Source organism: Atractosteus spatula, chromosome 6 (genome assembly GCF_055471065.1).
Source record: "Atractosteus spatula isolate fAtrSpa1 chromosome 6, fAtrSpa1.hap1, whole genome shotgun sequence".
NCBI classification, from domain to species: Eukaryota; Metazoa; Chordata; class Actinopteri; order Semionotiformes; family Lepisosteidae; genus Atractosteus; species Atractosteus spatula.
Window position 1 is genome coordinate 19,330,292 of NC_142711.1, and position 24,166 is coordinate 19,354,457.

The 24,166-nt window shown below is 51.1% G+C and overlaps 2 protein-coding genes across 2 annotated transcripts; one reads left to right on the top strand and one right to left on the bottom strand.

The window, feature by feature from the left end:
- Positions 1-263: 263 nt before the first annotated feature.
- mrpl18 (mitochondrial ribosomal protein L18) lies at positions 264-3,515 on the top strand. The gene is made up of 4 exons (XM_088918767.1): positions 264-518; positions 847-1,024; positions 1,901-2,144; positions 3,351-3,515. Exons 1-4 carry the CDS (start codon positions 413-415, stop codon positions 3,420-3,422), a joined length of 600 nt encoding a protein of 199 aa, XP_088774893.1. The 5' UTR covers positions 264-412; the 3' UTR covers positions 3,423-3,515.
- Positions 3,516-10,803: 7,288 nt separating this feature from the next.
- Positions 10,804-21,384, bottom strand: LOC148832606 (uncharacterized). Its single transcript, XM_088918129.1, has 12 exons — positions 21,176-21,384; positions 20,922-21,070; positions 19,380-19,676; positions 18,416-18,688; positions 17,134-17,409; positions 16,272-16,382; positions 14,101-14,367; positions 13,586-13,633; positions 13,071-13,343; positions 12,398-12,454; positions 11,586-11,708; positions 10,804-11,258 (listed from the first exon to the last, which is right to left on the bottom strand). Exons 2-12 carry the CDS (start codon positions 20,962-20,964, stop codon positions 10,804-10,806), a joined length of 2,223 nt encoding a protein of 740 aa, XP_088774255.1. The 5' UTR covers positions 20,965-21,070; positions 21,176-21,384.
- Positions 21,385-24,166: the final 2,782 nt, after the last annotated feature.

Consider the following 24,166-nt stretch of genomic DNA (forward strand, 5'->3'; position numbering starts at 1 on the left):
TGTTTTTCTCCTGCCTGGCAGTAGTCAGCAATGAGGGTCTCTGGGTTTTCTTTCATCCAGGAGTCTTTGTACTGTTTCCTGGTCTTAACGGTTTTCACGTCCTCAGGGTACTGGAGTACTGTGCTGAGGGGGCAGGGCTGCTCCAGTGGGGCTGTGTTCTGCAACACATTGTCTCTCACTCCTTTCCCTGGGGCTCACTCCGTTGTCATGCGCAATACATTCTTTGCCCGAGAGTGACGTCAGACGGAAGCGGAAATACGAGCTGTTTTCCAGCAGTCAAGATGGCGGCGCCCTGGCTAGGAAAGAATTAGAATGCTACTGTTTTAGAGATGCACGTGTGTTATAATGTTCTGTCAATAAAATATTTTGTTTGTGTGGATCTGAGAACTGTAGTTGTTTAGTCAGACAAAGTATGGCTCTTTTGGGACACATCGGTAGGAATGTTAGCGTTTTTGTTGGTCGAGTACGGACACGGGTGGCGTGTGTCAAGAACTTCAAGGACTTGTCAATTCAGCCTGGTAAGGTTTTCACTATCGTAATAAAATCGTGTAAATTAAGTCTGCGCTTGCAACCCTTTTATTAACCCCTCTCCCTCAGTGCAGTGTTAATGTACTGGAGTGTCCAGTCAGTGTGTCTGGACTGTATTAACCCCTCTCTCTCAGTTCAGTGTTAATGTGCTGGAGTGTCCAGTCAGTGTGTCTGGACTGTATTAACCCCTCTCTCACAGTGCAGTGTTAATGTCCTGTAGTGTCCAGTCAGTGTGTCTGGACTGTATTAACCCCTCTCTCTCAGTGCAGTGTTAATATACTGGAGTGTATTAACCTCTTTTTGTTCTTGTCTCTACAGATGTGCGGTTGTCAAGCATAGCTGCTCCCGCCTCTCAAAGTGCTGTTCTTGACAACGATAACGAGGTCGTTAGTGAGAAGTTCCTTAACAGGAATCCCCGCAACCTGGAGCTGCTGGCCCTGGCAGTGAAGGACCGGGGCTGGCGCACCGTGTGGCCCTCCAGACAGCACTGGCACAGGTACGGTCTGAAGGTGGAACCAAAGGGGAACTGCAAGGCTATTCTTCTATTCTGGGGTTAGAAAGAATCGGTATTTAAGAGTGCATTTGAAACTGCAGTAAAAGTAAAATGTACCCAGAAAATTAAACCCTTAATTTACATCACACAACAAACCCAGATTCCCAGGTATGTGTAGGGACACAGTTTGCTATTCAGAGGTGAAAAAAGGTCCTGTGACATGATGCGGCCTTATTAAATTATAAATAATAATAATAATAATAATTAATAATAATTGCTTACACTTATATAGCGCTTTTCTGGACACTCCACTCACAGCTAGTGGGGGCTCCCCACCACCACCAATGTGCAGCCCCACCTGGATGATGTGACGGCAGCCATAGTGCGCCAGAACGCTCCCCACACATAAGCATAAACAAGCAGGCTTGTGAATACATCTCTTGCAATCCAATAGAGTTACTGCTCTTGACTTCGAGACGGTTTTGCTGACACATACTACTTGTTAACTCTGCATGCGGATCACGCTGGAACATTTCTGCTGCACTTATTGCACCTAACCTGTACTTATTCTCTCTGGCACGTGACGTCACGTGAGTCTTCACAGTGACTAGTGAGCAGGAAGGGCCACAACACGTCGCAGCTGAACTCGAGTTTGTGACAACATGGCGAATTACAGGACTTTCACAAAGGTCATGGTTCTGTGCTTCAGTTCGAAATTTGTCTTTTTTCTTTCTGCACCGTCAATGAATTTATTTTGTTGCCAAGATTTTTAATGTCCGGTCTGAGAAATGGGGACAGCCGTTCCCCTTGAAAGTACAGTTGAAAGTACAGCGTCCGGCTGAGAGCTGGGTGTGCTCTGTCTCTCTCCGCCTCTCCCAGAGTGGTCCTCTCCCGCTCCCAGAAGCACGTCACCGCCCAGGTGCTGTCCGGCGACCCTGCCTCGCTCTCCCGCCCCGTCGTCTCCGCCTCCACGCAGGAGTGGGCCGTGAAGAAGCACCTGGGCCCCACCCGCGGCGTCTCGGCCTGCGAGAATATCGGTCGGGTCTTGGCCCAGCGCTGCCTGGAAGCCGGGATCCGGCACGCGACATTCCGCGCCATCCCCTGGGAGTTCCGATCCCAGTCCGTGAGTGCTCCGAGATTGTTGGGGTGGGTGGGGGGGAAACAGTAGGGAGAGTGAAAGAAATCTGCTGCCCCTCCCCCCCAGCGATTTAGAGTAAATGGATGGGAAACAGGCAGCAGTGTGCAGGAGCAGTCAGGGCTCTGGACTCACAGCTGGAATGTAGATGTGTTCAGAGGGGCCGCAGTGTGCAGGAGCAGTCAGGGCTCTGGACTCAGAGCTGGAATGTAGATGTGTTCAGAGGGGCAGCAGTGTGCAGGAGCAGTCAGGGCTCTGGACTCACAGCTGGAATGTAGATGTGTTCAGAGGGGCCGCAGTGTGCAGGAGCAGTCAGGGCTCTGGACTCACAGCTGGAATGTAGATGTGTTCAGAGGGGCCGCAGTGTGCAGGAGCAGTCAGGGCTCTGGACTCACAGCTGGAATGTAGATGTGTTCAGAGGGGCAGCAGTGTGCAGGAGCAGTCAGGGCTCTGGACTCAGAGCTGGAATGTAGATGTGTTCAGAGGGGCCGCAGTGTGCAGGAGCAGTCAGGGCTCTGGACTCACAGCTGGAATGTAGATGTGTTCAGAGGGGCCGCAGTGTGTAGGAGCAGTCAGGGCTCTGGACTCAGAGCTGGAATGTAGATGTGTTCAGAGGGGCCGCAGTGTGCAGGAGCAGTCAGGGCTCTGGACTCAGAGCTGGAATGTAGATGTGTTCAGAGGGGCTGCAGTGTGCAGGAGCAGTCAGGGCTCTGGACTCGCAGCTGGAATGTAGATGTGTTCAGAGGGGCCGCAGTGTGCAGGAGCAGTCAGGGCTCTGGACTCACAGCTGGAATGTAGATGTGTTCAGAGGGGCCGCAGTGTGCAGGAGCAGTCAGGGCTCTGGACTCACAGCTGGAATGTAGATGTGTTCAGAGGGGCAGCAGTGTGCAGGAGCAGTCAGGGCTCTGGACTCACAGCTGGAATGTAGATGTGTTCAGAGGGGCCGCAGTGTGCAGGAGCAGTCAGGGCTCTGGACTCACAGCTAGAATGTAGATGTGCTCCACCTGCCAAGGTCGAGCCTTACAATGCAGTAGTACTCTCTACCAAACAGGCCCATCTTAGTTAATCCATCCACGTTGTGGTGACACTGAGAAAACTATAGTATCCATAGCTTTTCTACCTACTGTGTCCAGACAGACCAGTTCATTTCACTAAATTCTCCCCTCTCCCTTTATCTCTCTGTTTTTCTCTCAGGTTCAAAAGTTTCGTGATGCCCTGAAAGAAGGGGGCCTGATTCTCAGCGAGCCGAGACGCATCTACAAATGAAGAGACGTGCAGACAGAGCCCCGTCATCTTTCCTCTCTCTTTCTGTGGTGTAGAGAGCACTCTGGACTAAACTCAGTAAACACACTTTTTACATCTGTGAGTTGTGCTCTCCTCTGTGTGCAGTGTGAATTTAATTTGAAATGTAATTCCCCAGAAAGTTGTGTCAATAATGTAATTGGGGTTGTGTACAGGGACCACTGTGCTTAGTAAATGAGTCAGGTTTGCATATGATACCAAATTAGGATACTTCTCAGATAATTAAGACAAAACAAACTATATAAAATGGGAAACTGGGTTAAAAGATGGTACTTTAGTCTGAAGGGAGTGTCCTACACTGACAGGCTGAAGGAACTGAGTCTCTTTAGTCTGAAGGGAGTGTCTTACACTGACAGGCTGAAGGAACTGAGTCTCTTTAGTCTGAAGGGAGTGTCCCACACTGACAGGCTGAAGGAACTGAGTCTCTTTAGTCTGAAGGGAGTGTCTTACACTGACAGGCTGAAGGAACTGAGTCTCTTTAGTCTGAAGGGAGTGTCCTGCCCTGACAGGCTGGAGGAACAGAATCTCTTTAGTGTGAAAGGAGTGCCCTGTGCTGACAGGCTCGAGGAACTGAATCTCTTTAGTCTTGAAGAAGACTACAAGGGGTCTTGATAGAAATATTCAAAATCCTCAAAGTCACTGTCAAAGTCAACCCAGCAAAAAAATCAGGTAATAAATACTTACATTTACAAACAAGAGGAGGCCGTCCTCTCACGGGTGCCGTTTAAGTCTCTACTATAGTCTGTGACATATTACAGAGAGCAGTTCCTGGACGTTGGCCACTAGATGGCACTGTAGTAGTATTTAATTGCAGGAATTGTTCTTCTAGAATTTCAGTCATAGTTGTAAAGTCAGAATTAATCCTGATGGATGTGTATTTTGTAGGAATTTTGGCTTTCTAGATGACGAAAGAAAGAAGTGAAACTTTGGGGTCCCAGGTTGGTCAGGCTGTACTGGTGTCCCCAGTCTCAGTCAGCCAGCCTCCACCAGGGGTTCCCAACCCTGGAGCTGGGGAGCCCCGAGTCCACTGATTTCTGCTCGAGCTAAATTCTTAATCACAGGCTTATTTATGGCAGCTTTCCATTTGAGGCCTTCTAAAATGTTCTTTCAGGTGTTAAAAAGCTTGATCCATCCATTTTCTAAACGCTCCTTTCAATGAAGGGTCGCAGGGGAGCCAGATCCTATCCCAGCACGCAACAGGCACAGAATACACCCTGAACGGGACGCCAGTCCACTGCAGTTAAAAAGCTTAATCTGATACAAGGACACACATTCAGCACCTGTGCAATACCCCCTATACTCAGGACTGAGAACGAAATGGCTCTGTGGTTTCCCAGGGAGGCGCCACAGAGTCAGAGTTCTTCTTGATTGCTAAGACATCTTGACTGCAACTGCGGCTCACCTCGTCACCCAAAACCCAAATGAGCGAAACACAAACATTTTAGCAAAACAGTACATTGTTTATAATGGCTTCCATACAAAATCCACACGCCGAGCCCCTCCTGGGCCAAACTGTAAAGACAACGCTGGACAACACAATGGAAATCACAAAACACTTTAAAAAAAAAAAATCACAAAAAATATTTGGACATACAAAACACAGGCATTTGCTCCCAGTTCATGATAGTTACCATCACTTGGGTTACACCCCGTTACACCTTTCTCGAATTGTTAAATGATTATTCAGTTCATCGTTGCAGGTGGTCATGGAGGAAGAGGGGAACCACGAGCTGCTCGGAGGGGTGCCCAGAGAGCAGAGAGTTGAGGTGCCAAGTGAAATACAGGCAACCGCTGTTCACCATGTGATCAATCCCAGTCTTTTAGTGTGTCAGGCTGGCCACCGTGCGCAGGCCAGTTTCACTCATTCAGCCCCAAGAACCGGCACGAGGTCATGTACAACTTCAGTGCACAAGAACACACATACGGGGTCTCTTCCAATATCTATGGAGCCAGCCTTCCTGCAGAACTGACAGAGAGCCCTGCTCTGGAGGCAAGGCCCCGGTGCAAGTACATACAAACCCCCCCCCCCGGCTTCCTTCTCCCTCCGCCAGCGCACACAGAGCAAGAGAGCAGAATTCCAACGGGCTACAGGCTCACAGACTGAACTAGATACTTAGTAACTAGTTATTTCAAAGTTTACAATTGACTCGTCGGAGCAAACTCAGCGATGATATCACTGAAATCCACCCGTCTTGCGGTGCTGTTCCCTAGAGCTGACAGTCTGGTGGACCCTAGATACGTTTTGACCAAGTTCAGTTTGCTAAACGACTGTTCAGCACCGGCGTCAGCAACTGGAATTCTTAGAAACACTTGACTGTGTTTGGAAATGTGGATTTCATATCTTTGTTGACCCAATGCTGCAGTACTTTAGACGGAGTGTTGACTTCATTGGGGAGCAGATGAGACAAACTTTAATTCAGTTGCCAAATCTCCACCATGAATGGCTCCTAAACACAAGGCAAGTTCGTCGCAGGCTTCAGTTCAATTATCTCCGGTATGTTTTGTGTCAAACAGAAAGCCAAAAAGACGTCCAAATTCGCTCAAGAAAGAAAAACGTCCTTCTGTCTCACTGATGACAGTGTCCAGTAAGCAATTGAAAAAGTTCACTCTTTGCGTTTCTCGCTGCCCGAGTTACATTTCTGGATTGCTTTCATTTGTGCTCGCTAACGAACACAGCTTCGCTAAACGTAAGCTTGTCTGTTGCTCAGTCTTGCAGGGGAACGGGCCTGGTTATCCAATTCTGCATCTTCTGGAAAGAACGCGCCAGTGACCAATTACAAACCATCCGCACAGCCGTGTTTTCCAATAGATCATCGTGTTTTACTTTAAAATATGCCAGACTAATAAAATCACTTTATTGGCCATATACAATTTCTTGCATTAGGAATGTGTCTTTTCCCATACCCCAGCTTGCTCTCCATGAGACACACAGACAGGGAGAGAAGCTGGGGGTCAGAGCGCAGGGTCAGTCATTTATACAGCACCCCTGGAGCAGCTGGGCTTAAGGGCCTTGCTCAGGGGCCCAATGGAGTAGGATTCCTCTGCCAGCTGCGGGATACGAACTGGCAACCTTCCAGCCACAGGCACAGATCCTTAACCACAGAGCCAGCGCATCACCCCAGTATTGCTGTTGGATAACACACTACATTCCCTGCCCCTGATGTACAAACTCTCGTTTGTTTAATTTTACGGATGGTCTTTTCTAAAAAAAAAAGCTGGCATTTTAATGACGTTAGCAACGGGCCCCCCCCCTTTCGATCTGGGCCCGAGTGCAGCTGCACCCATTGTACCCCCCTGTAGCGCCGGCCCTGTCTGGAGGCCAGAGCAAGGGTTTCACTGCTGAACAGGAGGCTGCATGTGTTGAAGTAGTGCTTGCAAACAAGGCCATACGTCTGTGGGGAACCCGGGCCGCTAGTGCTGCAGACTATGCCGTATTTTCAAGCGTCAATAGTCAGTACTGCTGCAATTGACCCGGTGTTCTTATGACAGCACCTCCGAGTGAAGCAGCTCTCCAGGGCTCCCTCTGAAAGAAACAGCGACGGAGTGAAGGAGCTGAGGTGGCATCATGGTCCTGTTTTGGCCTACATAGCGTCACTGTAGACGCTGTACTGTGAATGGTCAAGCATGTTGGAACTTTCTAAGATAATGCAGCGAGAGGGATGAATGTGGTGCCACGTGTATCTGCATGTGAGCATGGAGCTGGGTTCGGTATGACCAAAGGGAGCAACATTATTGGTCACCGGGCAACAGTTAAGCCTGTTAAGAGGCGTGAATATGACTGTGCGCGCAGCTTTCTCAGGAGATGGTGTTCTGGCTCCAATCCCCTCAGCTGGGCCTTACACCCCCCCCCCCACGCTTGATCATGTTGCTTGACGTGCTATACGATGTGGTGATATGGGACAATATTGCCCTCCTCCAGTCATGTGAAGGGAGAGAGAGGTTTGAGGCCCCCCCCCCCCCCACACCTCCTCCCTCCCTGCTCTCCGGTCCCTAACCCCGTCTGGGAGTTCCCTTCGTCCTGGAGAGGGAAACATCCGTGTGACCTCATGCCACTACTGGGAGCAGTGAGGGCAGCTGGTCAGGAGCTGTCTGGAATGGATCAGGCAGCACCCTCCCTTGCTGCAGTGCTGGGGAAACCATCCTGCGTGATGTTGATGAAAACACAGCAGAACGCTGAATAAACAGCAAACTCACTTGTTTTCTTACTATATGCTTAGTGATGGATCTTATTTCTGTCTTTAGGTGGAAAATACAGTGCAGTAAGTATTTTGTGCAAATGTTTTTCATTGGTAAATCAAATCATTCCTCCCCCAGATCTTCCTCTCAAGGCTCACTGATGTGAAAGGGGAGCACATTGGTTTACAGTTAAAGTACTAAAATCTTCCCATTTTAATCTGGTCACACTGTCACAGAGCACGTGCAGTAAGAGTGCAGGGAGCCGTAGTTGCTTGTGATTCTGAAGATGCGTGTTCAGTGTCATTTTTAAGTGACCGATGTAAAGAGCTATTCATCAGATGGTAAGTTATACGGTTTTGACTGTGTTATTTGCTTTTTTACAACGTCAATAAATGCTTTAAGTGACTTTTGTGCACTTTGCACTGGGTGTGTCATTTGGCCAGCACTGTTTCTGTTCTGCAGCCGTTCACTGCTGTGATTGCGTCAGCGCCAGTCACTTTAAAACACTCTTTAAGCATTATGCTCAAGCAATACACAAAGAGCAGAAGACAAAACAAACTGTTGTGTACGATTAATTGTAAACAGTAGCTTATGTAAGTTTGTAATTATTTATAAGGTTAGTAAAATTAGTGAGACCCAGTACTGGAGCTGTTTAATAGTGGTGTTAGTGCAATGAAAGTCTTTCTGTTCTGTCGAATAATCTCCCAGTCCTCCATGGAACAGCTCAGCAGTGGTGTCGGTTCTGTAGGCAGGTGGAACTCGCTCCCAGTGTCCTGTTTCTTCAGCTCCACAGGTTGAGATACAGTTATGGCCGCCCTCCTGATATGTCAATCTCACTCGGCCAAACTATCATCTCTTAGCCTCACTGCCTGAGGATGTTGGTCATTTCCAGATCACCCTGCAGAGAGAAAGAAACACTGGAGCATCAGTCCTGCCTTATCAGATGATCGGATGTCCAGCCCACCTTCTGCCGGCCCCTCCCCTGTCAGGACATGAGTGCGTCCAGCCTAGTCTCGCACCTCTGCGGCACATCCTGGGAACACTCCGGTCTTCTCCTTAAACCCTTCTGCTCTCTCGTGATTTCTGGCAGCTCGACGGGGCTCTGGTCGTTGTCATGGTCTCTTGAGGTTTGGCCTCCACTGTTCTTCTCCAGCTGTGTCTTGGTCTTCCAGGTTTGCTCTTCTCCTGTGAGCTCAAATCAGGGCTTGCCTGGTGGCGCTGGCTGTTGGTCTCCTCATGGTGTGCCCGATCCAGCCCCATTTCTGTGTCAAAGTGTTCATCTGCACTTAGATTTGCTCTTTGTTTGTACTTTTCCACACCAGCAGCAGCCAGCAGCCATATCACCCTGCAGCTCCCAGCTGGCAGCCCCCTGGAGCTCAGCAGGAGGGAGCCTGGTCAGTACCTGGAGGGGAGACTCCTGGGAAAGCTAAGGCTGCTGCTGGAAGAGGTGTTAGTGGGGCCAGCAGGGGGTGCTCACCCTGCGGCCCATGTGGGTCCTAATGCCCCAGTATAGTGACGGGGACACTATACTGTAAACAGGCGCCGTCCTTCGGATGAGATGTAAAACCGAGGTCCTGACTCTCTGTGGTCAGTATAAATCCCAGGGTGTTTCTCGAAAAGAGTAGGGGTGTAACCCCGAGGTCCTGGTCAAATTTCCCCCTGGCCCTTACCAATCATGGCCTCTTTCCAATCCCCATCTATAAACTGGTTTCAATACTCTGTTCTCCTCCTGATGTGTAGTGAGTGTTCTGGCGCACTACTGCTGCCGTCGCATCATCCAGGTGGGGCTGCACACTGGTGGGGGTGGAGGGGATCCCCATTACCTGTAAAGAGCTTTGAGTGGAGTGTCCAGAAAAGCGCTATATAAGTGTAAGCAATTATTATTAACACCCGAAGAAGGCTCCACAGCCAAAACGTTGTGCTTCTCTTTTCAGCCTGGAATCAACCCTTACTTGTTCCTTTGCAGCCTGCGCCTGCAGACGCAGCTCCCTACAGTACTCGCGCTACTTTATGTCCTGTGATTGGCCTGCTTGTAAAGGGTGCTGCTCAGGCATTTGTTCATGGAGGTTTGCAGTTCATTGCTCGAGTTTATTGGGCTCCACGCCTCTGTGCCGTACAATGAAAGGGATTTGACACCGGAGTTAACTATTCGTGTTTTGGCCTTTGTTGATATCTGTCTGGAGTGCCATGTTTGTCGTAGCATTCGAAGAGCTCGTTCTGGCCCGTTCTGTTGCGATACGCTCTGATGCGCGAAGGCGTCCGATTCCCCTGGGTGTTCTTCTTCTAGGCCTGGATTAACACTCGCGGCTTTGTTTTGGATTCGTCCATGTGCAGTCCTGTAGCAGCTGCATCGGTCGACAGTGTTTCAGTTTTGGGGTCGTGTCTGTGTCTTTGTGCGAGATGTGTCCTTGGCAAAGCCCTGGCCTGTAACTGGGACAGGGGTGTTTGAGCCAGCCGGGGTTTTCCTCATGATCCAATCCGCTGCCAGGAGGAAGAGGCGCACGGACAGCGGGCAGCCCTGTCCGACTCCTGTTTTCACTGGAAGCTGTCGGTGAGGAGTCCCCTGTCCACTGCTCTGCAGGATGACTTCTCAATGATGATTACGAACGTTTCCGGGATTCTATCACAGACCGTGAGTTTCCACAGAGTTTTGTGCTCGAGGAAGTCCCCGGATATGAGATGCAAGGCTGCATTGCACTCTGTGGCGTGTTGGACGATGATAGGCAGCCCAGCGGCGTGAAACCCGCTTGCCGGTCTCTCGGTTCTTCGTCCCCAGCTTTTAACAGCCTCTCTAGGCTGATCCTGCTCGAGACAAAACCACGATTGCCCTGTAGCTTCAGGGAGTTTTACCCACTGACCTACTGCCCGCTCTCTGGGGACTTCCTGCTGCTCCCACACCTGCCCGAGGAGCTGGCGGAGCCGGTGTGTGACAGGGGGGTGGGGGAGGCCAGCAGGGACCAAACATAACCCAAAAGAGGAGAGAGAAAAAAAAATCAACAAAAAGCAAAAAGCAAAAAGTGTACCGCTGTGCCCCTACTGAGCGGGGTCCAGCCTGGTGAGCAGGGCGCGTAAGGCAAGAACAAAACAAGTGTGAAAACGGTGTGTGTGTGTGTGTGTGCCTGCCCTGGTGAAAATGCGTGATGGGACAGGCAAAAAGAAAAAGAACGCCTTATGCAGGTTCAACCCCCTCTGGGACTGGCGGTGTAAACTCTCCCTCCTGGGGGTGTCCCTGCTCGTCCCGTCGTGGGGTGTCCAGTGTGCCTTTACAGGACCCACCCACACAGCTGGGACTACCACACTGGACACGCCCCCCGATGCCACACAGGTCTACTGCTTTGCTGGGCTCTGTGGGAACTCCATCAGGCCCCGGAGTGTTGCTCTTCTTCACTTGACTCTTTGGCAGCTTGGATGTGGGCTTTCGTTGCTCTGGTGCGACCAGAGAGTTGCTGGGGCTCTGTTTAGCTTGCTTTCTTGAGTAATTCACCCGAGATCCAGTCCTCGTGCTGGCCTGTTCTCCTGCCGCAGGAGTCTTCACACGCCTCCTTCCAGACTTTCTCCATTCTTCGCCCTCTCTGCTGCCGGGTTTGATCTTCCTCATCCTCAGGGCTGACGAGAGGCTGGGGTCTGTGTGGGAGGGTGCTTTGGAAATACTCTCTTAGGGTTTTGTCCTGGAGAAGGCCAATTTTAAACCATCAGCTGATTTTCCTATCGCCCATCACATAACTTTCTTCAGCCTGAGACTGAGTTTTGAAACCAGCAGTTGGCGGTCTGGAGCTGCGTCTGCTGCCCTTTTCAACCTGACATCTACTCGGGATCTCCTGAACTGTTCACTGACGCAGATGAGCTCTGTCTGGGTTTCTGGGAAGACAGAACCTCTTATAACAAGGCTGTTAAATTCACAAATAACACAGAGTCACTCCCTGTTTTCATTTATTACTCCATATTGCTTGCCTAGGATTCGTTCCCAGTCACTGTCATCCTCTCCGATCCTGGCACTGAAATCCCCTGTGAGGAGGGTGATGTCTTTCTGTCTCTGTTTGGTGATTCCTTCCTGTAGGACTTCAGAGATGTCATCTTTTGGGGAACAGCACTGGGTGACTGAGATATTCTGGGGTTCAGTGAAATATTCTGCAACGATGATTGGGGAGTTCTGGATTCCATTCGGGACTTGTCTGCTTCTTTCAAAAACATTATGCCAGTTCCCTCTGTGTGAACGTTTGCGACCTGAATCTCTCTCCACTTGACAGACGTCTGTCCCCTGCTTGAGTCTGTGTCACTGAGCCCTATAAGCGTAAGATGGTATCTCTTCATTGGGATTTTGTGAATCTTTACCTGCTTCATACATGCTGTGGATGTTCAAAGTGCTAACTTTTGTATCATGCTCAGTCATTAAAAGGCAGGTCATTAATACTGTGGTTATGCAGCAATAACTCTCTTCACAGAACTGGGCTTCCTAACCCAACTGAAAAAAATCAGTAGCCCTGAAAAGACACTAGACTTCCATTCAGTCTCGGGGTGCCACACCAGTCACAGAATCTACGTCCAAGTCTGCCCAGTCAGTAGAGTAACAGCATGTCTGTCCACAGCTGCCAGACCTGGTGCGGTCTGGTAGATCGAGGGGACGTTACTAGGGCAACAGCTCTGCGCTACTCGCTGTGGTGATCACTGACCTCACCACTAGGGGATAACAGACTTTCAAGCTCCATGGAATCAGGGTCCTTCCGGTCCACCCGAGAAAACAAGAAAACAAGCAGGACACCCACTGCAAAATGAATTCTCGCTCTGTGAATCCACTGCTTGCGTGTCTTTCTGTGCTGGGGCTGTAGAGGGTACAGCAGAGAGAAGATCTGGTAGGAGCTGAGATATCACAGATAATCACACAAAACAGGACAGGAGGCACAGAGAGAGAGGTGGTAACACTACAGGACATTAACACTGCACTGAGAGAGAGGGGTTAATACAGTCCAGACACACTGACTGGACACTACAGGACATTAACACTGCACTGAGAGAGAGGGGTTAATACATTACAGACACACTGACTGGACACTCCAGTACATTAACACTGCACTGAGAGAGAGGGGTTAATACAGTCCAGACACACTGACTGGACACTACAGGACATTAACACTGCACTGAGAGAGAGGGGTTAATACAGTCCAAACACACTGACTGGACACTACAGGACATTAACACTGCACTGAGAGAGAGGGGTTAATACAGTACAGACACACTGACTGGACACTCCAGGACATTAACACTGCACTGAGAGAGAGGGGTTAATACAGTCCAGACACACTGACTGGACACTACAGGACATTAACACTGCACTGAGAGAGAGGGGTTAATACAGTCCAGACACACTGACTGACTGGACACTACAGGACATTATGAGACTGCAGTGTTGAACGCAGGCCTGCAGTGATGACCACTGACCTCTCTCAGTCAGGTGAACAGTGTATGATCTCTGTCCTTCTTTGTCTTCCACGGTATATTCCCCGTAGCCCTTGCTGCTCGAAGGCAAGACCGCAAACTCTCCTGTCTCGTGGCTCCAGGTCACCTTGGTCTCCACCCCCCGCAGGTGGACAGTGATCCTCTTCCCCTCCGACACCTCAATGAGGGGGCCGTAAGAAGCCCGCGACAAGGTCCCCTCCCACAGTACGGAGATCGGGAAAGAGTACGACCCTCCGACGGGCAGTCCCACCGTTTCTGTGGGAAGCGGGATCAAAGGCAGGAATGAACATTCCCCGTGTGAGCAGTGTGGAGACGGTGCAGACAGCAGTGAGGTGGTGGCGCTAGCAGGAGGGATCGGGACTGGACCCCGTCTCCGATGGGCGACACTGGCAGCCTAATGTTCTAGACTGCAAGCAGAGACCCCTGGTCTCACCCAGACCGACCTGTTACTACAGCCTGCCGCCTGTCACAAAGTGAAGGAGCATCTCCGGTCTTGCCTCCTGTCCCTGCGGCCTGTTGACTGGACAGAACGGAGAGACTGGGATCTGAAAGGCAACAGTGAGAGAGCGGTTCTGAGTCCAGCGGCAGTCCTGCTGCAGTCCAGCCCCAGCCCCAGCCCACCCCCCTCGCATGTCCCCTCTAGACACCTGCAGACTGGTTTTCTCTGTGCTCTCTCTCTGGAAGACACCTTCCTCCCTCAGCACAGCTCCTCAGAGCTTCTGTGCCTTTCAAGCACCTCGTCTATTTATCTTCCTGGCTCATCATTCCCAGCAAGATGGCTCTGGGAGTGGATTCGGGGCTCTGCTGGGCCGGGGAGGTTCTCCCGACACAGGGAACGAGCCCAGTGTTTCACCTGGTAAGTCATGGCAATTCCGTTCCAGGCTTTTCCGAATTTTCACCGCGGGAGGTTGTGGAGCAGCTACTTTGGTTCACAAACCGAGGAACGGGTCTTGGCAATGCAGCCTGGTCGGCAGGGATCGTGGGAAATGGGGGGGACTGGAATCGCACTTACTGCGCACTTTCAGATTCAGCCTCACCATCTTCTTCCTCTCTTGATCCTTCACCTTGTAAATCCCAGCGTCCTCTGTTTGCATGTCTGTGATCCGAAACACCCCGCACATCCCGTCCCAGGACACCCTGTCTTCGAACCCAGACTCTGTGTTGCAGTTCGCCTGGATCACCCGCGCGATCACCCCGTGCTTCGGGTGCGCCAGCGATCCCTCCTTCATCACGGAGCAGGGGAAAGTGAACGTGTCTCCGCGGGTCATGGTCACATCCACTGGAAAGACACGACACGGGGGCTGGGGTTAGCGACCCCGGACAGCTGCAGCCTCTGCCTTCCTGGAGAACAGCCACGTCAGGCTCTGCTGTGTTATCGTACGGCGCCTGGAGATAATGAGTCAGGAAAGGCGCTGCGTACAATAACGATCATGACTAAACTCAAATACACATCCATACCAAACCGGACACTGATGTGGCCGTCTCTATTCTATCTAATTGCATCTCTGACATAAAAACTTGGATGACTCAAAATGTCCTTCATCTTAACTGCGACAAGACTGAAGTCATGCTTATTGGCACCCCCCATCAACTTCGTAAAGCCAGTCCTGTAACCCTGTCTGTAGATGGCTCTGTACTTGAACTTCAGTCTAAATTGACAAACCTTGGGGTGATATTCGATTCTGGCTTAACATTTGATCCGCATGTGCAGCATATTGTCATAACATCTTTTTTTCACCTCAGAAATATTGCTAGACTACGCCCTATGTTATCACTAACTGTGGCTGAAAAGCTGATCAACACATTTATATTCTCTCGAATTGACTACTGTAATGCTCTACTTGCTGGGGTATCTAAATCTACTCTGAACAAACTGCAGTATGTCCAAAATTCAGCAGCCAGAATCCTGAACAGGTCTAGTGCAAGTGTTCACATTACTCCTATCCTGGAGTCCTTGCACTGGCTTCCGGTCAAATTCCGTGTAGACTTTAAAATCCTCATGCTCACCTATGAGGCTCTGCATGGCTTGGCACCTCAGTACCTGTCTGAACTATTATCGCCCTACTCCCCACCTCGCAACCTCCGCTCTTCTAATTCTGGTCTCCTAACTGTCCCCTAAGCCCGTTTACATTGTATGGGTGACAGGGCCTTCTCCTGTTATGCCCCCAAGCTCTGGAACTCTCTGCCCAAGGATATCAGAGAGTCACCTTCTCTAAACTCCTTCAAGTCCAGACTCAAAACCTTCTTTTTTAGAAGATCCTTTACTTAACTGGTTCCATTCTTTACCCCTCTGCTTCTACTTTTCTTAGTACCACCATCCACGGTCTCCTCTGTATATTGTAATTGTGTTTTATCTTGTGTATTCTTTTTATTTATTGTTGTTGTCATCCTGTAAAGCGCTTTGAGAAGCCAACTTTAAAGGCACTATATAAAATAGTTTATTATTATATTATTATTATAAACTCAAGGGCTGTGAATGACAGCTGGTCACTCCAGGGTCCGTCAAAGGGAGTCACTCCTGTGACCGTCGACAGCAACACTGAGAAGTGAGGACCTGCAAGTGAGACCGTGGTCTGCTCACGATTCAAGTGGAGAAAGATCTGAATGCAACGAATGTCCCGCAGACACCACAGAGCACAGAAACTGCTCTGCTATATCATGTGATTACCACACTACATCCAAGATAAAATCAAAAGACAAACAAACATCTGATCTGGACGGAAGTAGATCTGAGTGTCATGAGCAGAGCGGTGCAGCCCAAGTCCTTGCTGGAGAATAACCTGGCCGAGATGCAACACGCGAGTTGCAGTGAAGGTCCCAGCACAGACCCCTGAGGAACACCCTTGGCAAGAGGCACATTACATTCAACCAGCCAGAGATTCCAGGCTGGCTCAGGATAGTCACACAGGAGTCAAGCCAACGTAAGGAAGTAGCACTGACCCCTGGGTAATGTTCTGTGGAGTCCAGCAGGACACCACTGCTATTGACAGGAGCAATCAGCACTCTCCTCCAGAAGGAGTAGTTGACCTGGACTCAGAAGCCATCAGCAAACCATGAACAAATATAACTGCAAAGGCACAGAGAGGCTGAAGTAGATACGGAAAAGAATGACAGACAGACAGATTAACAGCAAAAGCACAAAGACACATCAAGAGACGGGCTGTCGATTTGAATGAAACTTACCAGGTTGCCGCTTCATTCTGCGGTACCAGATTATGAACGACAGGGCTGCAACAAACAGGACCATGACCACGGACATTCCCACAATCAGCTCCAGTGGTTTAGTAGGAGGACCTGTGAAACAGGAACAGGTTATGCAGCCCTGACTGACTGCAGAGAAATGCACAGTCATACAGTGCAGGATATCTTGGGACAAACTGTCCAGTCATTGTGCTGAAGCCCATAACCTCACTTCTCTCGAGACACAGCTGGATGAGATCCTCCAGTGAGGACAAGAGACTGATCTTTACACAAAGGGTGGCGGGAGTGTGAAACAAGGTGCCAACCAAATTGTTGAAGGAAATACCCTGACTTCCTTCAAGAAACAGCTGGATGAGATTCTAGATCAATTAACTAAACTACCAGATGAGTTACATGGGCTAAACAGCCTCTCATTAATGACCTGTCTTCTGTGTTCAATTTTGTGTTAATTCCGAAGACATCTGTAGGGTTATCTTTGTCGCTGTCTTTGAGTATTTTGAATATTTGGATCAGATTCCCCCCATAGTCTTACCTGTTCAGCAGGGAGACACTTAGTCTACTTAAGCCATTATCAAACTGATTTAGCACCCCTCCAGGACTGGACACCCTACTGTAGACACAGCGCCCCCTCCAGGACTGGACACCCTGCTGTAGACACAGCGCCCCCTCCAGTACTGGGACTGGGCACCCTGCTGTAGACGCAGCGCCCCCTCCAGGACTGGACACCCTGCTGTAGACACAGTGCCCCCTCCAGGACCGGGACTGGACACCCTGCTGTAGACGCAGCGCCCCCTCCAGGACCGGGACTGGACAGCCCTGTTCTAGAGCCTAGAAATGTACTCACTGGACACCGTCAGATGAAACTTGACCGCTCCTCCGTCCTTAATGTCCACTGTATAAACCCCGGCGTCCTGCTTGTTGAGGTTGGTGACCTGGAAGAATCCGGTCTGGCTGTCCCAGCTGAGCCTCTGCCTGAATCGCTCCTCGTAGTCCAGCTCGCTGCGGCCGCCAGAGACCTCAGCGACGAGCCCCAGTCCCCCGTACCTCAGAGAGCCCTCCTGCAGCACGGGGACTGAGAAGGACACCGCCTGCCCCTCCTGGCCTTCCAGCTGCTGAGTCACTGGGAGAGAGAGACCCGGACAGCACTCAGCGCCAGCTGCGAGCCAGCTGGGACAGTTCGGAACGGGCCAGCACTGAGCAGAATGGGCCAGAGCAGGCAACAGCAGGCCAGAACTACTCAGAACAGACTAGAACAGACCAGAACTGGCCAGCACTGAGCAGACAGGGCCAGAACAGCCCCAGCAGACCAGAGCGGGCCAGAACGGACTAGAACAGGCCAGAACGGACCAGCACATCTCAGTGTTTGATTTGTGTGTCCCAACACCTTGTCGAGTCCCGTGGCACCTTACCAAGACTCACAGAACTAAATCAATTCCCTGATAATAAACCCCCTCCCGTCTACTGTTTTAACTGGGTGATTCAGGTGTGCTTTTCCATCCTGTACATTAAGACACGGAGCTGAGACGATAAACATGCTGTCCTGAGCTCGTATCCCCATCCAGTGACTCCGACATTCCCCAAACCACTCTGCCTTCCCTGACTGAGTACGGGAATCGGGTTTGTCCCCAATTCCAAAGGACAAATCACGACAGAGTCTTTACAGTCTGTCTGCAAGTCAATCTGGCACATTTTCCCCAACTCGCCTTCACTATAAAGCAAGTCTCTTGGGGCATGTGGGTTTAGGGACACAAGCGGACACAAGGACCCACACAGACTGCAGGGTGAGCCCCCCTGCTGGCCCCACTAACACCTCTTCCAGCAGCAGCCTTAGCTTTCCCAGGAGTCTCTCCTCCAGGTACTGACCAGGCTCCCTCCTGCTGGGCTCCAGTGGGTTGTGAGTTGCAGGGTGAAATGGCTGCTGGCCATATCAGGTGTCTGTCTCTCTTCCTCAGCATGTACAGCACTTAACCCCACTCATCACAAGCCCTACATGTGCAAGTCTCAGATCCTCCAGTCAGGACAGGAGACACCTCTTTACACAAAGAGTAGTGGGAGAGGGGAACAAGCTGGAATGTGTGAGCATCACAGGCTCTTGTCATCAGCATTAGGACCGTGGAGCGGCTTACCGGCGCAGTACTCGTCAGACTCCATCGTCCTTCGCTCAGTGCTGACCGGGTTCAAGGACACGCAGTAGTAGGTGTGCATGAGCTCCCTGATGTCCAGAGGCAGGGTCAGGGGAGCGTCGAGGTCAGGGGAGCTGGTGTTCAACAGTGTCTCCCCCTCTCTCTGCCAGGACAGGGTCACCTCCTTCCCGTTCTGCACAGAGCACTGGATGGTGCAGGGCCTGTCGGGCAGGTTGCCCTTGTCTGTGACTCTCACGCGCGGCTGAGACACACGTCCTGCACAGAGAGAGGAGAGAGCCGAGAGAGGCTTAACTGTCCCCACAGTGATTGGATTTCATTAAACACAGGGGGAGAAGGGTCCTCTGGGATGGAATAGCTTCCCACAAGACTCGTGACTGATGGACAGGGGGCAGGATCGTGACAGATCAGCACCAGTGACTTTCTGACACAGTCTGACAGTTCTCTCAAATACTGTATATTCTTACCGCTCCGACTCCCAGACCAGCAGATCAGGGCGAAAGAAAGCAGATTCAATAAAAAGACTGATAAAACATCACCAACAATGAATTAATCAACCTTAAAATGTTGTTAAAAAGAAGACATGGACTGTCCAATGTCAGGTTACACACTGTGGACACACTGTGGACACACTGTGGACACACTGTGGACACACTGACTGTCCTCTCTCATGTCACACACTGTGGACACACCGACTGTCCTCTCTCAGGTCGCATACTGTGGACACTCTGTGGACACACCGACTGTCCTCTTTCAGGTCACACACTGTGGACAGACCGACTGTCCGCTGTCAGGTCACACACTGGGGACACACCGACTGTCCACTGTCAGGCCACACACTGGGGACACACCGACTGTACACTGTCAGGCCACACACTGGGGACACACTGTGGACACACCGACTGTCCACAGTCAGGCCACACACTGGGGACACACTGGACACACTTACTGTACACGTGCAGGTTGAACACGGTGACGCTCTTCTGCTCCATCTTGTTGTCCACCGTGTACACCCCCGTGTCCTGCGTGTTCAGCTGCTCGATCTGGAAGAAGCCGGTGTGCGAGTCCCAGGTGACTCTCCCTCTGAGCCGCTCCACGTAGTCGGTCGTGAGCTTCCCGTCGAACACGGCTGCGATGGTGCCGTCTGCGCCGTACTTCAGCGAGCCCTCCTCCAGCACCGGGGCGTCGAAGACCACCGAGCCCCCCACCGCGGCCTGGCGCTGCCGGGGTTCGGACTGGGCGACGGCTGAAGGATCAGTGTGCATGTGAGATCACAGGGTTACGAGCTGCATGAGGTCCTCCAGGCAGGACAGGAGACATTACACAAAGGGTGGCGGGAGTCTGTCACAAGCGGTCCAGCCGTGTTGTTGATGTTTTTACCCTGACTTCTTTCTAGAAACAGCTGGGTGCAATCCTCCAGTCAGGACAGGAGGCACTTCTTTACACAAAGGGTGGTGGGAGTGGGGTATCTCTACACAGAGTGGTGGGAGTGGGGTACAGGCTGCCCAGCCACGTTGTTGAAGCTGATTCCCTCCAGCTTCTTTCTTTCAGGAAGTCAGAGGAGATCCTTCTGCACACAGAGGGTGTACAGGAGACACTTCCATACACAAAGAGTAGTGGGGGTGTGGAACGAGAAGCCCAGCCATGTTGTTGAAGCTGATACCCTGACTTTTGTCAATAAACAGCTGTAAGAGAGCCTAGGATTAATTTACTACCAAACTGACTAGATGGGCCCAGTGGCCTCCTCTCCTATGTGAGCTCTGTTGTGTTTTTATTGAAGGTGACTGTCATTCCTCTTTAACGTAGTTAAGACATTGTAATATTAAGGGTTTAAATGGCCAGAAGATAAGCGTGTAGGTTCTAAAGACACGTGGAAAACCGACTGTCGACTATCAGTGAAATTCAGGTTTTCTCTGCATATCTGAAAACAAACATTTGCCATGTTGCTTTTAAGACGCAGGCGTGATTTGTTTCAGTACCAGTAGTTTCACTTTTAAAGTGGCCCGTATCGCCTTCATCCCTCTGCCGCGTTTCGAGAGAAAGCTTTGGTCGCGTCTCCGTTCTGAAGAAACAGTCCAATCGTTTTATCCCCCACCCATTCTTCAGTAATCCCGCACATCCTGCCACTGGGACAGGCTGTGGCGTAAAAGCGTGAAGCGAGTTCAGTCAACTTCTCTGTACCGCTTCCCTTCTCTCTATCCCTGCAGCGCTACAGTTGACCGCACGGTAACAGGGTCAGTGTTTGATTCGACACCCCAGAGTTCACAGTTCATACAGTAGTTCATGTCTGTAAACGCGTTAGAAAACCCTCCCCGCCGCCCGGACCTCTGTGCAGAGGGAGGCCGGGGAGAAGAGAGATCGAGCCCGCAGTCGCCCAGGCATCACTTTCGATATGTCAGGCGGCGCCAGCGGACGCGGAAGGACGGTTTTAAACGTGAGAGGCGCCGCTGGTTTTTCTCGGTCTGACCGATGCGGGGCCGGCGGCTCTTACCGGAGAGGACGCCCAGAAGCGCCCAGAGCACGGCGCAGTCCATCGCGGTCGCTATTCCCCGACCCGAGCCCTGCTTCCCACTCCGCCGTGTCGAAAATCAGGACTTCTCCCTCTCCGCTGTCCTCACTCCAGGGCACGCCCACATCTGCCTGCCGCGACACGAGATTTCATCCGCGGCAAGGGTACAAGAAAAGGCATTAACTTGCTGTAGACCTTTCTCCCTCTTTTTAACATACTATTAAAATCTTCCGTACTGTATATGTAGCGGAGCTAGTTCGGATACGGTGACGTCAGCGCCCCCCCTGCGCAGAGCGGGGACCTCAGCTGCCTGGGCTGGGGGGGGGTCTCCTTAGCTCACTCGGCTGGCTCCCTGTTGCGTTCCGCCGGGGACCCGGGTTCGCGCCCCAGGTGCTGGGGGATGAAACGTGGTGGTGGAGGAACCGCGATGGTCACGTATACAGTATGTTCTCCTTCCGCCTTATTGCTGGTGCAGATTATGCGTGCGCGTGTATACACATATATGAGCTATTGCGACATTTGTCTTCTTCAGGTTCACAGGGCAGACAAAAGGGGAACTCAGCTCATTCTGTGCTGTCATGGTGTTCGGGATATTCTGGATGTCGACAAAAAGAGAAAGGCCAACGGTCTAATTTTGCCGATCAGGCCCGTTTCAATTTATATGGGGTGACATCACCAGCTGGTGATTGGCTGAGACGCCATCAGGTGCTACCCACCTGTTACCCACCCTGCGGATCACTTACTTGGGCGCTGGATAGTGACCTTTGACCTGTGTTTTCTGGGAATGAGCCAGCCTGGAGCCTGGCTGGAGCTCATCCTCACTGTATGTCATGATATCGTTCATCTTCATTTGGGTTCATGTCTCCTGTCAGAGGGGCCCCCTCGGCCACATTCCGTATAACTCTTTTCACCCCGTATCTGAATTGCTGGAGTACACAGCAAATACAGCACATACAGTTCTGACTTCACTGCCACTGTGCTTATGGGCACTGCACAGCACGTGTCACCTGTGGGTGTGTTAACACTTAGGGTGGTGCAGTGGCTCTGTGGCTAAGGATCTGCGCCTATGGCTGGATGGTTGGTGGTTCAAATCCTGTGGCTGGCAGAGGAATCCTACTCTGTTGGGCCCCTGAGCCAGACCCTTAACCCCAATGTCATGCCCTCTGCAGCCAGAGGGTGCTCCTTCTCTGTGCTGTCCCTAGTTTCCTGCCTGCTGCCCTTCCGGTCCCTCTCTTTCCCTTGGGCTATATATCTCCGGGTCTTGCACTCTGCCCTCGCTCAGCATTGACGTTCGGATGTCCTGAGACCCGCCTAGCACCAGGTCGCCCCACGTCCGCTCCCTGAGGGCCTAGGTTTCTATACGGCACTCCTGAACTCTTTGCACTAACGAGCCCAGGCCTTTTTCCCGTCTCGCCGCTATGCATATGGGTCTTTTTCCGCTCTCCTGCTCCCCACGGTTAGTCCCTTTGGACGTCCGTGACACCCAACTACTCCAGGGATGCCGTATAAATGACTGACCCTGCGCTCTGACCCCCAGCTTCTCTCCCTGTCTGTGTGTCTCATGGAGAGCAAGCTGGGGTCTGGGAAAAGACACATTCCTAATGCAAGAAATTGTAAATGGCCAATAAAGTGATCTTATCTTATACACAGTGGGCCTGGACTTACTGTACACTCCACCCCTGTTGCTCTGTTATCACGTACAGCGCAATGATTCGGGTTGCTCTGCTGTCCTGTCTAAGTCCTCTGTCACTCCCCCTTGCTCCTGCAAGAGCTGAAAAGTGAACTATTGGGCTGGCTACAGAAGAAGTTTCTAGCACATGGGTCAAACAAAACCTTACCTTCTTAAACACACGTTGCCAATGTCTTATTCTTCTAATTGATCTCTATTATTTCCAAATTGTGTATATCTGTCACTTGATTATTCTTAGACTGCACAGAGCTGCAGCGATGGCCATCACTACCTTGCAGTGCCGGGGCTCTGGGTTCAATTCTGGATTGAGGTGCTGTCTGTGTGGAGTTTGTATGTTCTCCCTGTGTGTGGGAGTGTTCCTCCCACAGTCCAAAGACACCCTGGCAGCTTAATGGGCTTCTGGGAAAACTGGCCCTGGTGTAAGCGCGTGTGTTTGTGTCTGTCTGCTGTGTGATGGACTGGTGTCCCATCCAGGGTGTACCCTGCCTTGAGCCCGTCGCTTCTTGGGATAGACTTCTGCTCGCAGGCAACACTGAACTGGAGGAAACAGAAAATGGAAGGATGTATTATTATGATCATTTTATTATTTGATAATTAATTAACTAGAAACATGTGGACAAAGAAGTTTGAGAAACAAGCCACTATAGGGAGACCGAACATTTACATTGAACACCTGCCTTACATTTGCTAAGCTCGAGTGCAGTGAATGAAAATGAACAAAGAGTTTAACTCCTCCTGTGATAGTACAGCTTGTTGTGTCAGTACAGGTGCAGTACCAGTGTCAGTAGAGGTACAGTACCAGTGATCAGACAGTGTCAGTACTGGTGCAGTACCAGTGTGATCAGACAGGCAGTGTCAGTACAGGTGCAGTACCAGTGTGACCAGGCGGTGTCAGTGCAGGTGCAGTACCAGTGTGATCAGACAGTGTCAGTGCAGGTGCAGTACCAGTGTGACCAGGCGGTGTCAGTGCAGGTGCAGTACCAGTGTGACCAGGTGGTGTCAGTGCAGGTGCAGTACCAGTGTGACCAGGTGGTGTCAGTGCAGGTGCAGTACCAGTGTGATCAGACAGTGTCAGTACAGGTGCAGCACCAGTGTGATCAGATAGGCAGTGTCAGTACAGGTGCGGTACCAGTGTGATCAGACAGTGTCAGTACAGGTGCAGCACCAGTGTGATCAGACGGTGTCAGTGCAGGTGCAGTACCAGTGTGACCAGGCGGTGTCAGTGCAGGTGCAGTACCAGTGTGATCAGACAGGCAGTGTCAGTACAAGGTGCAGTACCAGTGTGATCAGACAGTGTCAGTACTAGTGCAGTACCAGTGTGATCAGACAGTGTTAGTACAGGTGCAGTAACAGTGTGATCAGACAGTGTCAGTACAGGTGCAGTACCAGTGTGATCAGATAGGCAGTGTCAGTACAGGTGCAGCACCAGTGTGATCAGACAGTGTCAGTACTAGTGCAGTACCAGTGTGATCAGGCGGTGTCAGTACAGGTGCAGTACCAGTGAGATCAGACAGTGTCAGTACTGGGTGCAGTACCA

Excerpts from the sequence above, each read along its gene's own strand:
- LOC148832606 (XM_088918129.1), bottom strand. The coding sequence starts at position 20,964 with ATGGACTGCGCCGTGCTCTGGGCGCTTCTGGGCGTCCTCTCCG. Across the intron at positions 13,634-14,100 it reads GCTGAATCTGAAAGTGCGCA|ATCCCAGTCTCTCCGTTCTG; the intron begins GTAAGTGCGATT and ends GTTGCCTTTCAG. Across the intron at positions 12,455-13,070 it reads TGTTCACCTGACTGAGAGAG|CCCCAGCACAGAAAGACACG; the intron begins GTCAGTGGTCAT and ends TACCCTCTACAG.
- mrpl18 (XM_088918767.1), top strand. The coding sequence starts at position 413 with ATGGCTCTTTTGGGACACATCGGTAGGAATGTTAGCGTTTTTGTTGGT. Across the intron at positions 519-846 it reads GGACTTGTCAATTCAGCCTG|ATGTGCGGTTGTCAAGCATA; the intron begins GTAAGGTTTTCA and ends TTGTCTCTACAG. Across the intron at positions 2,145-3,350 it reads GGGAGTTCCGATCCCAGTCC|GTTCAAAAGTTTCGTGATGC; the intron begins GTGAGTGCTCCG and ends TTTTTCTCTCAG.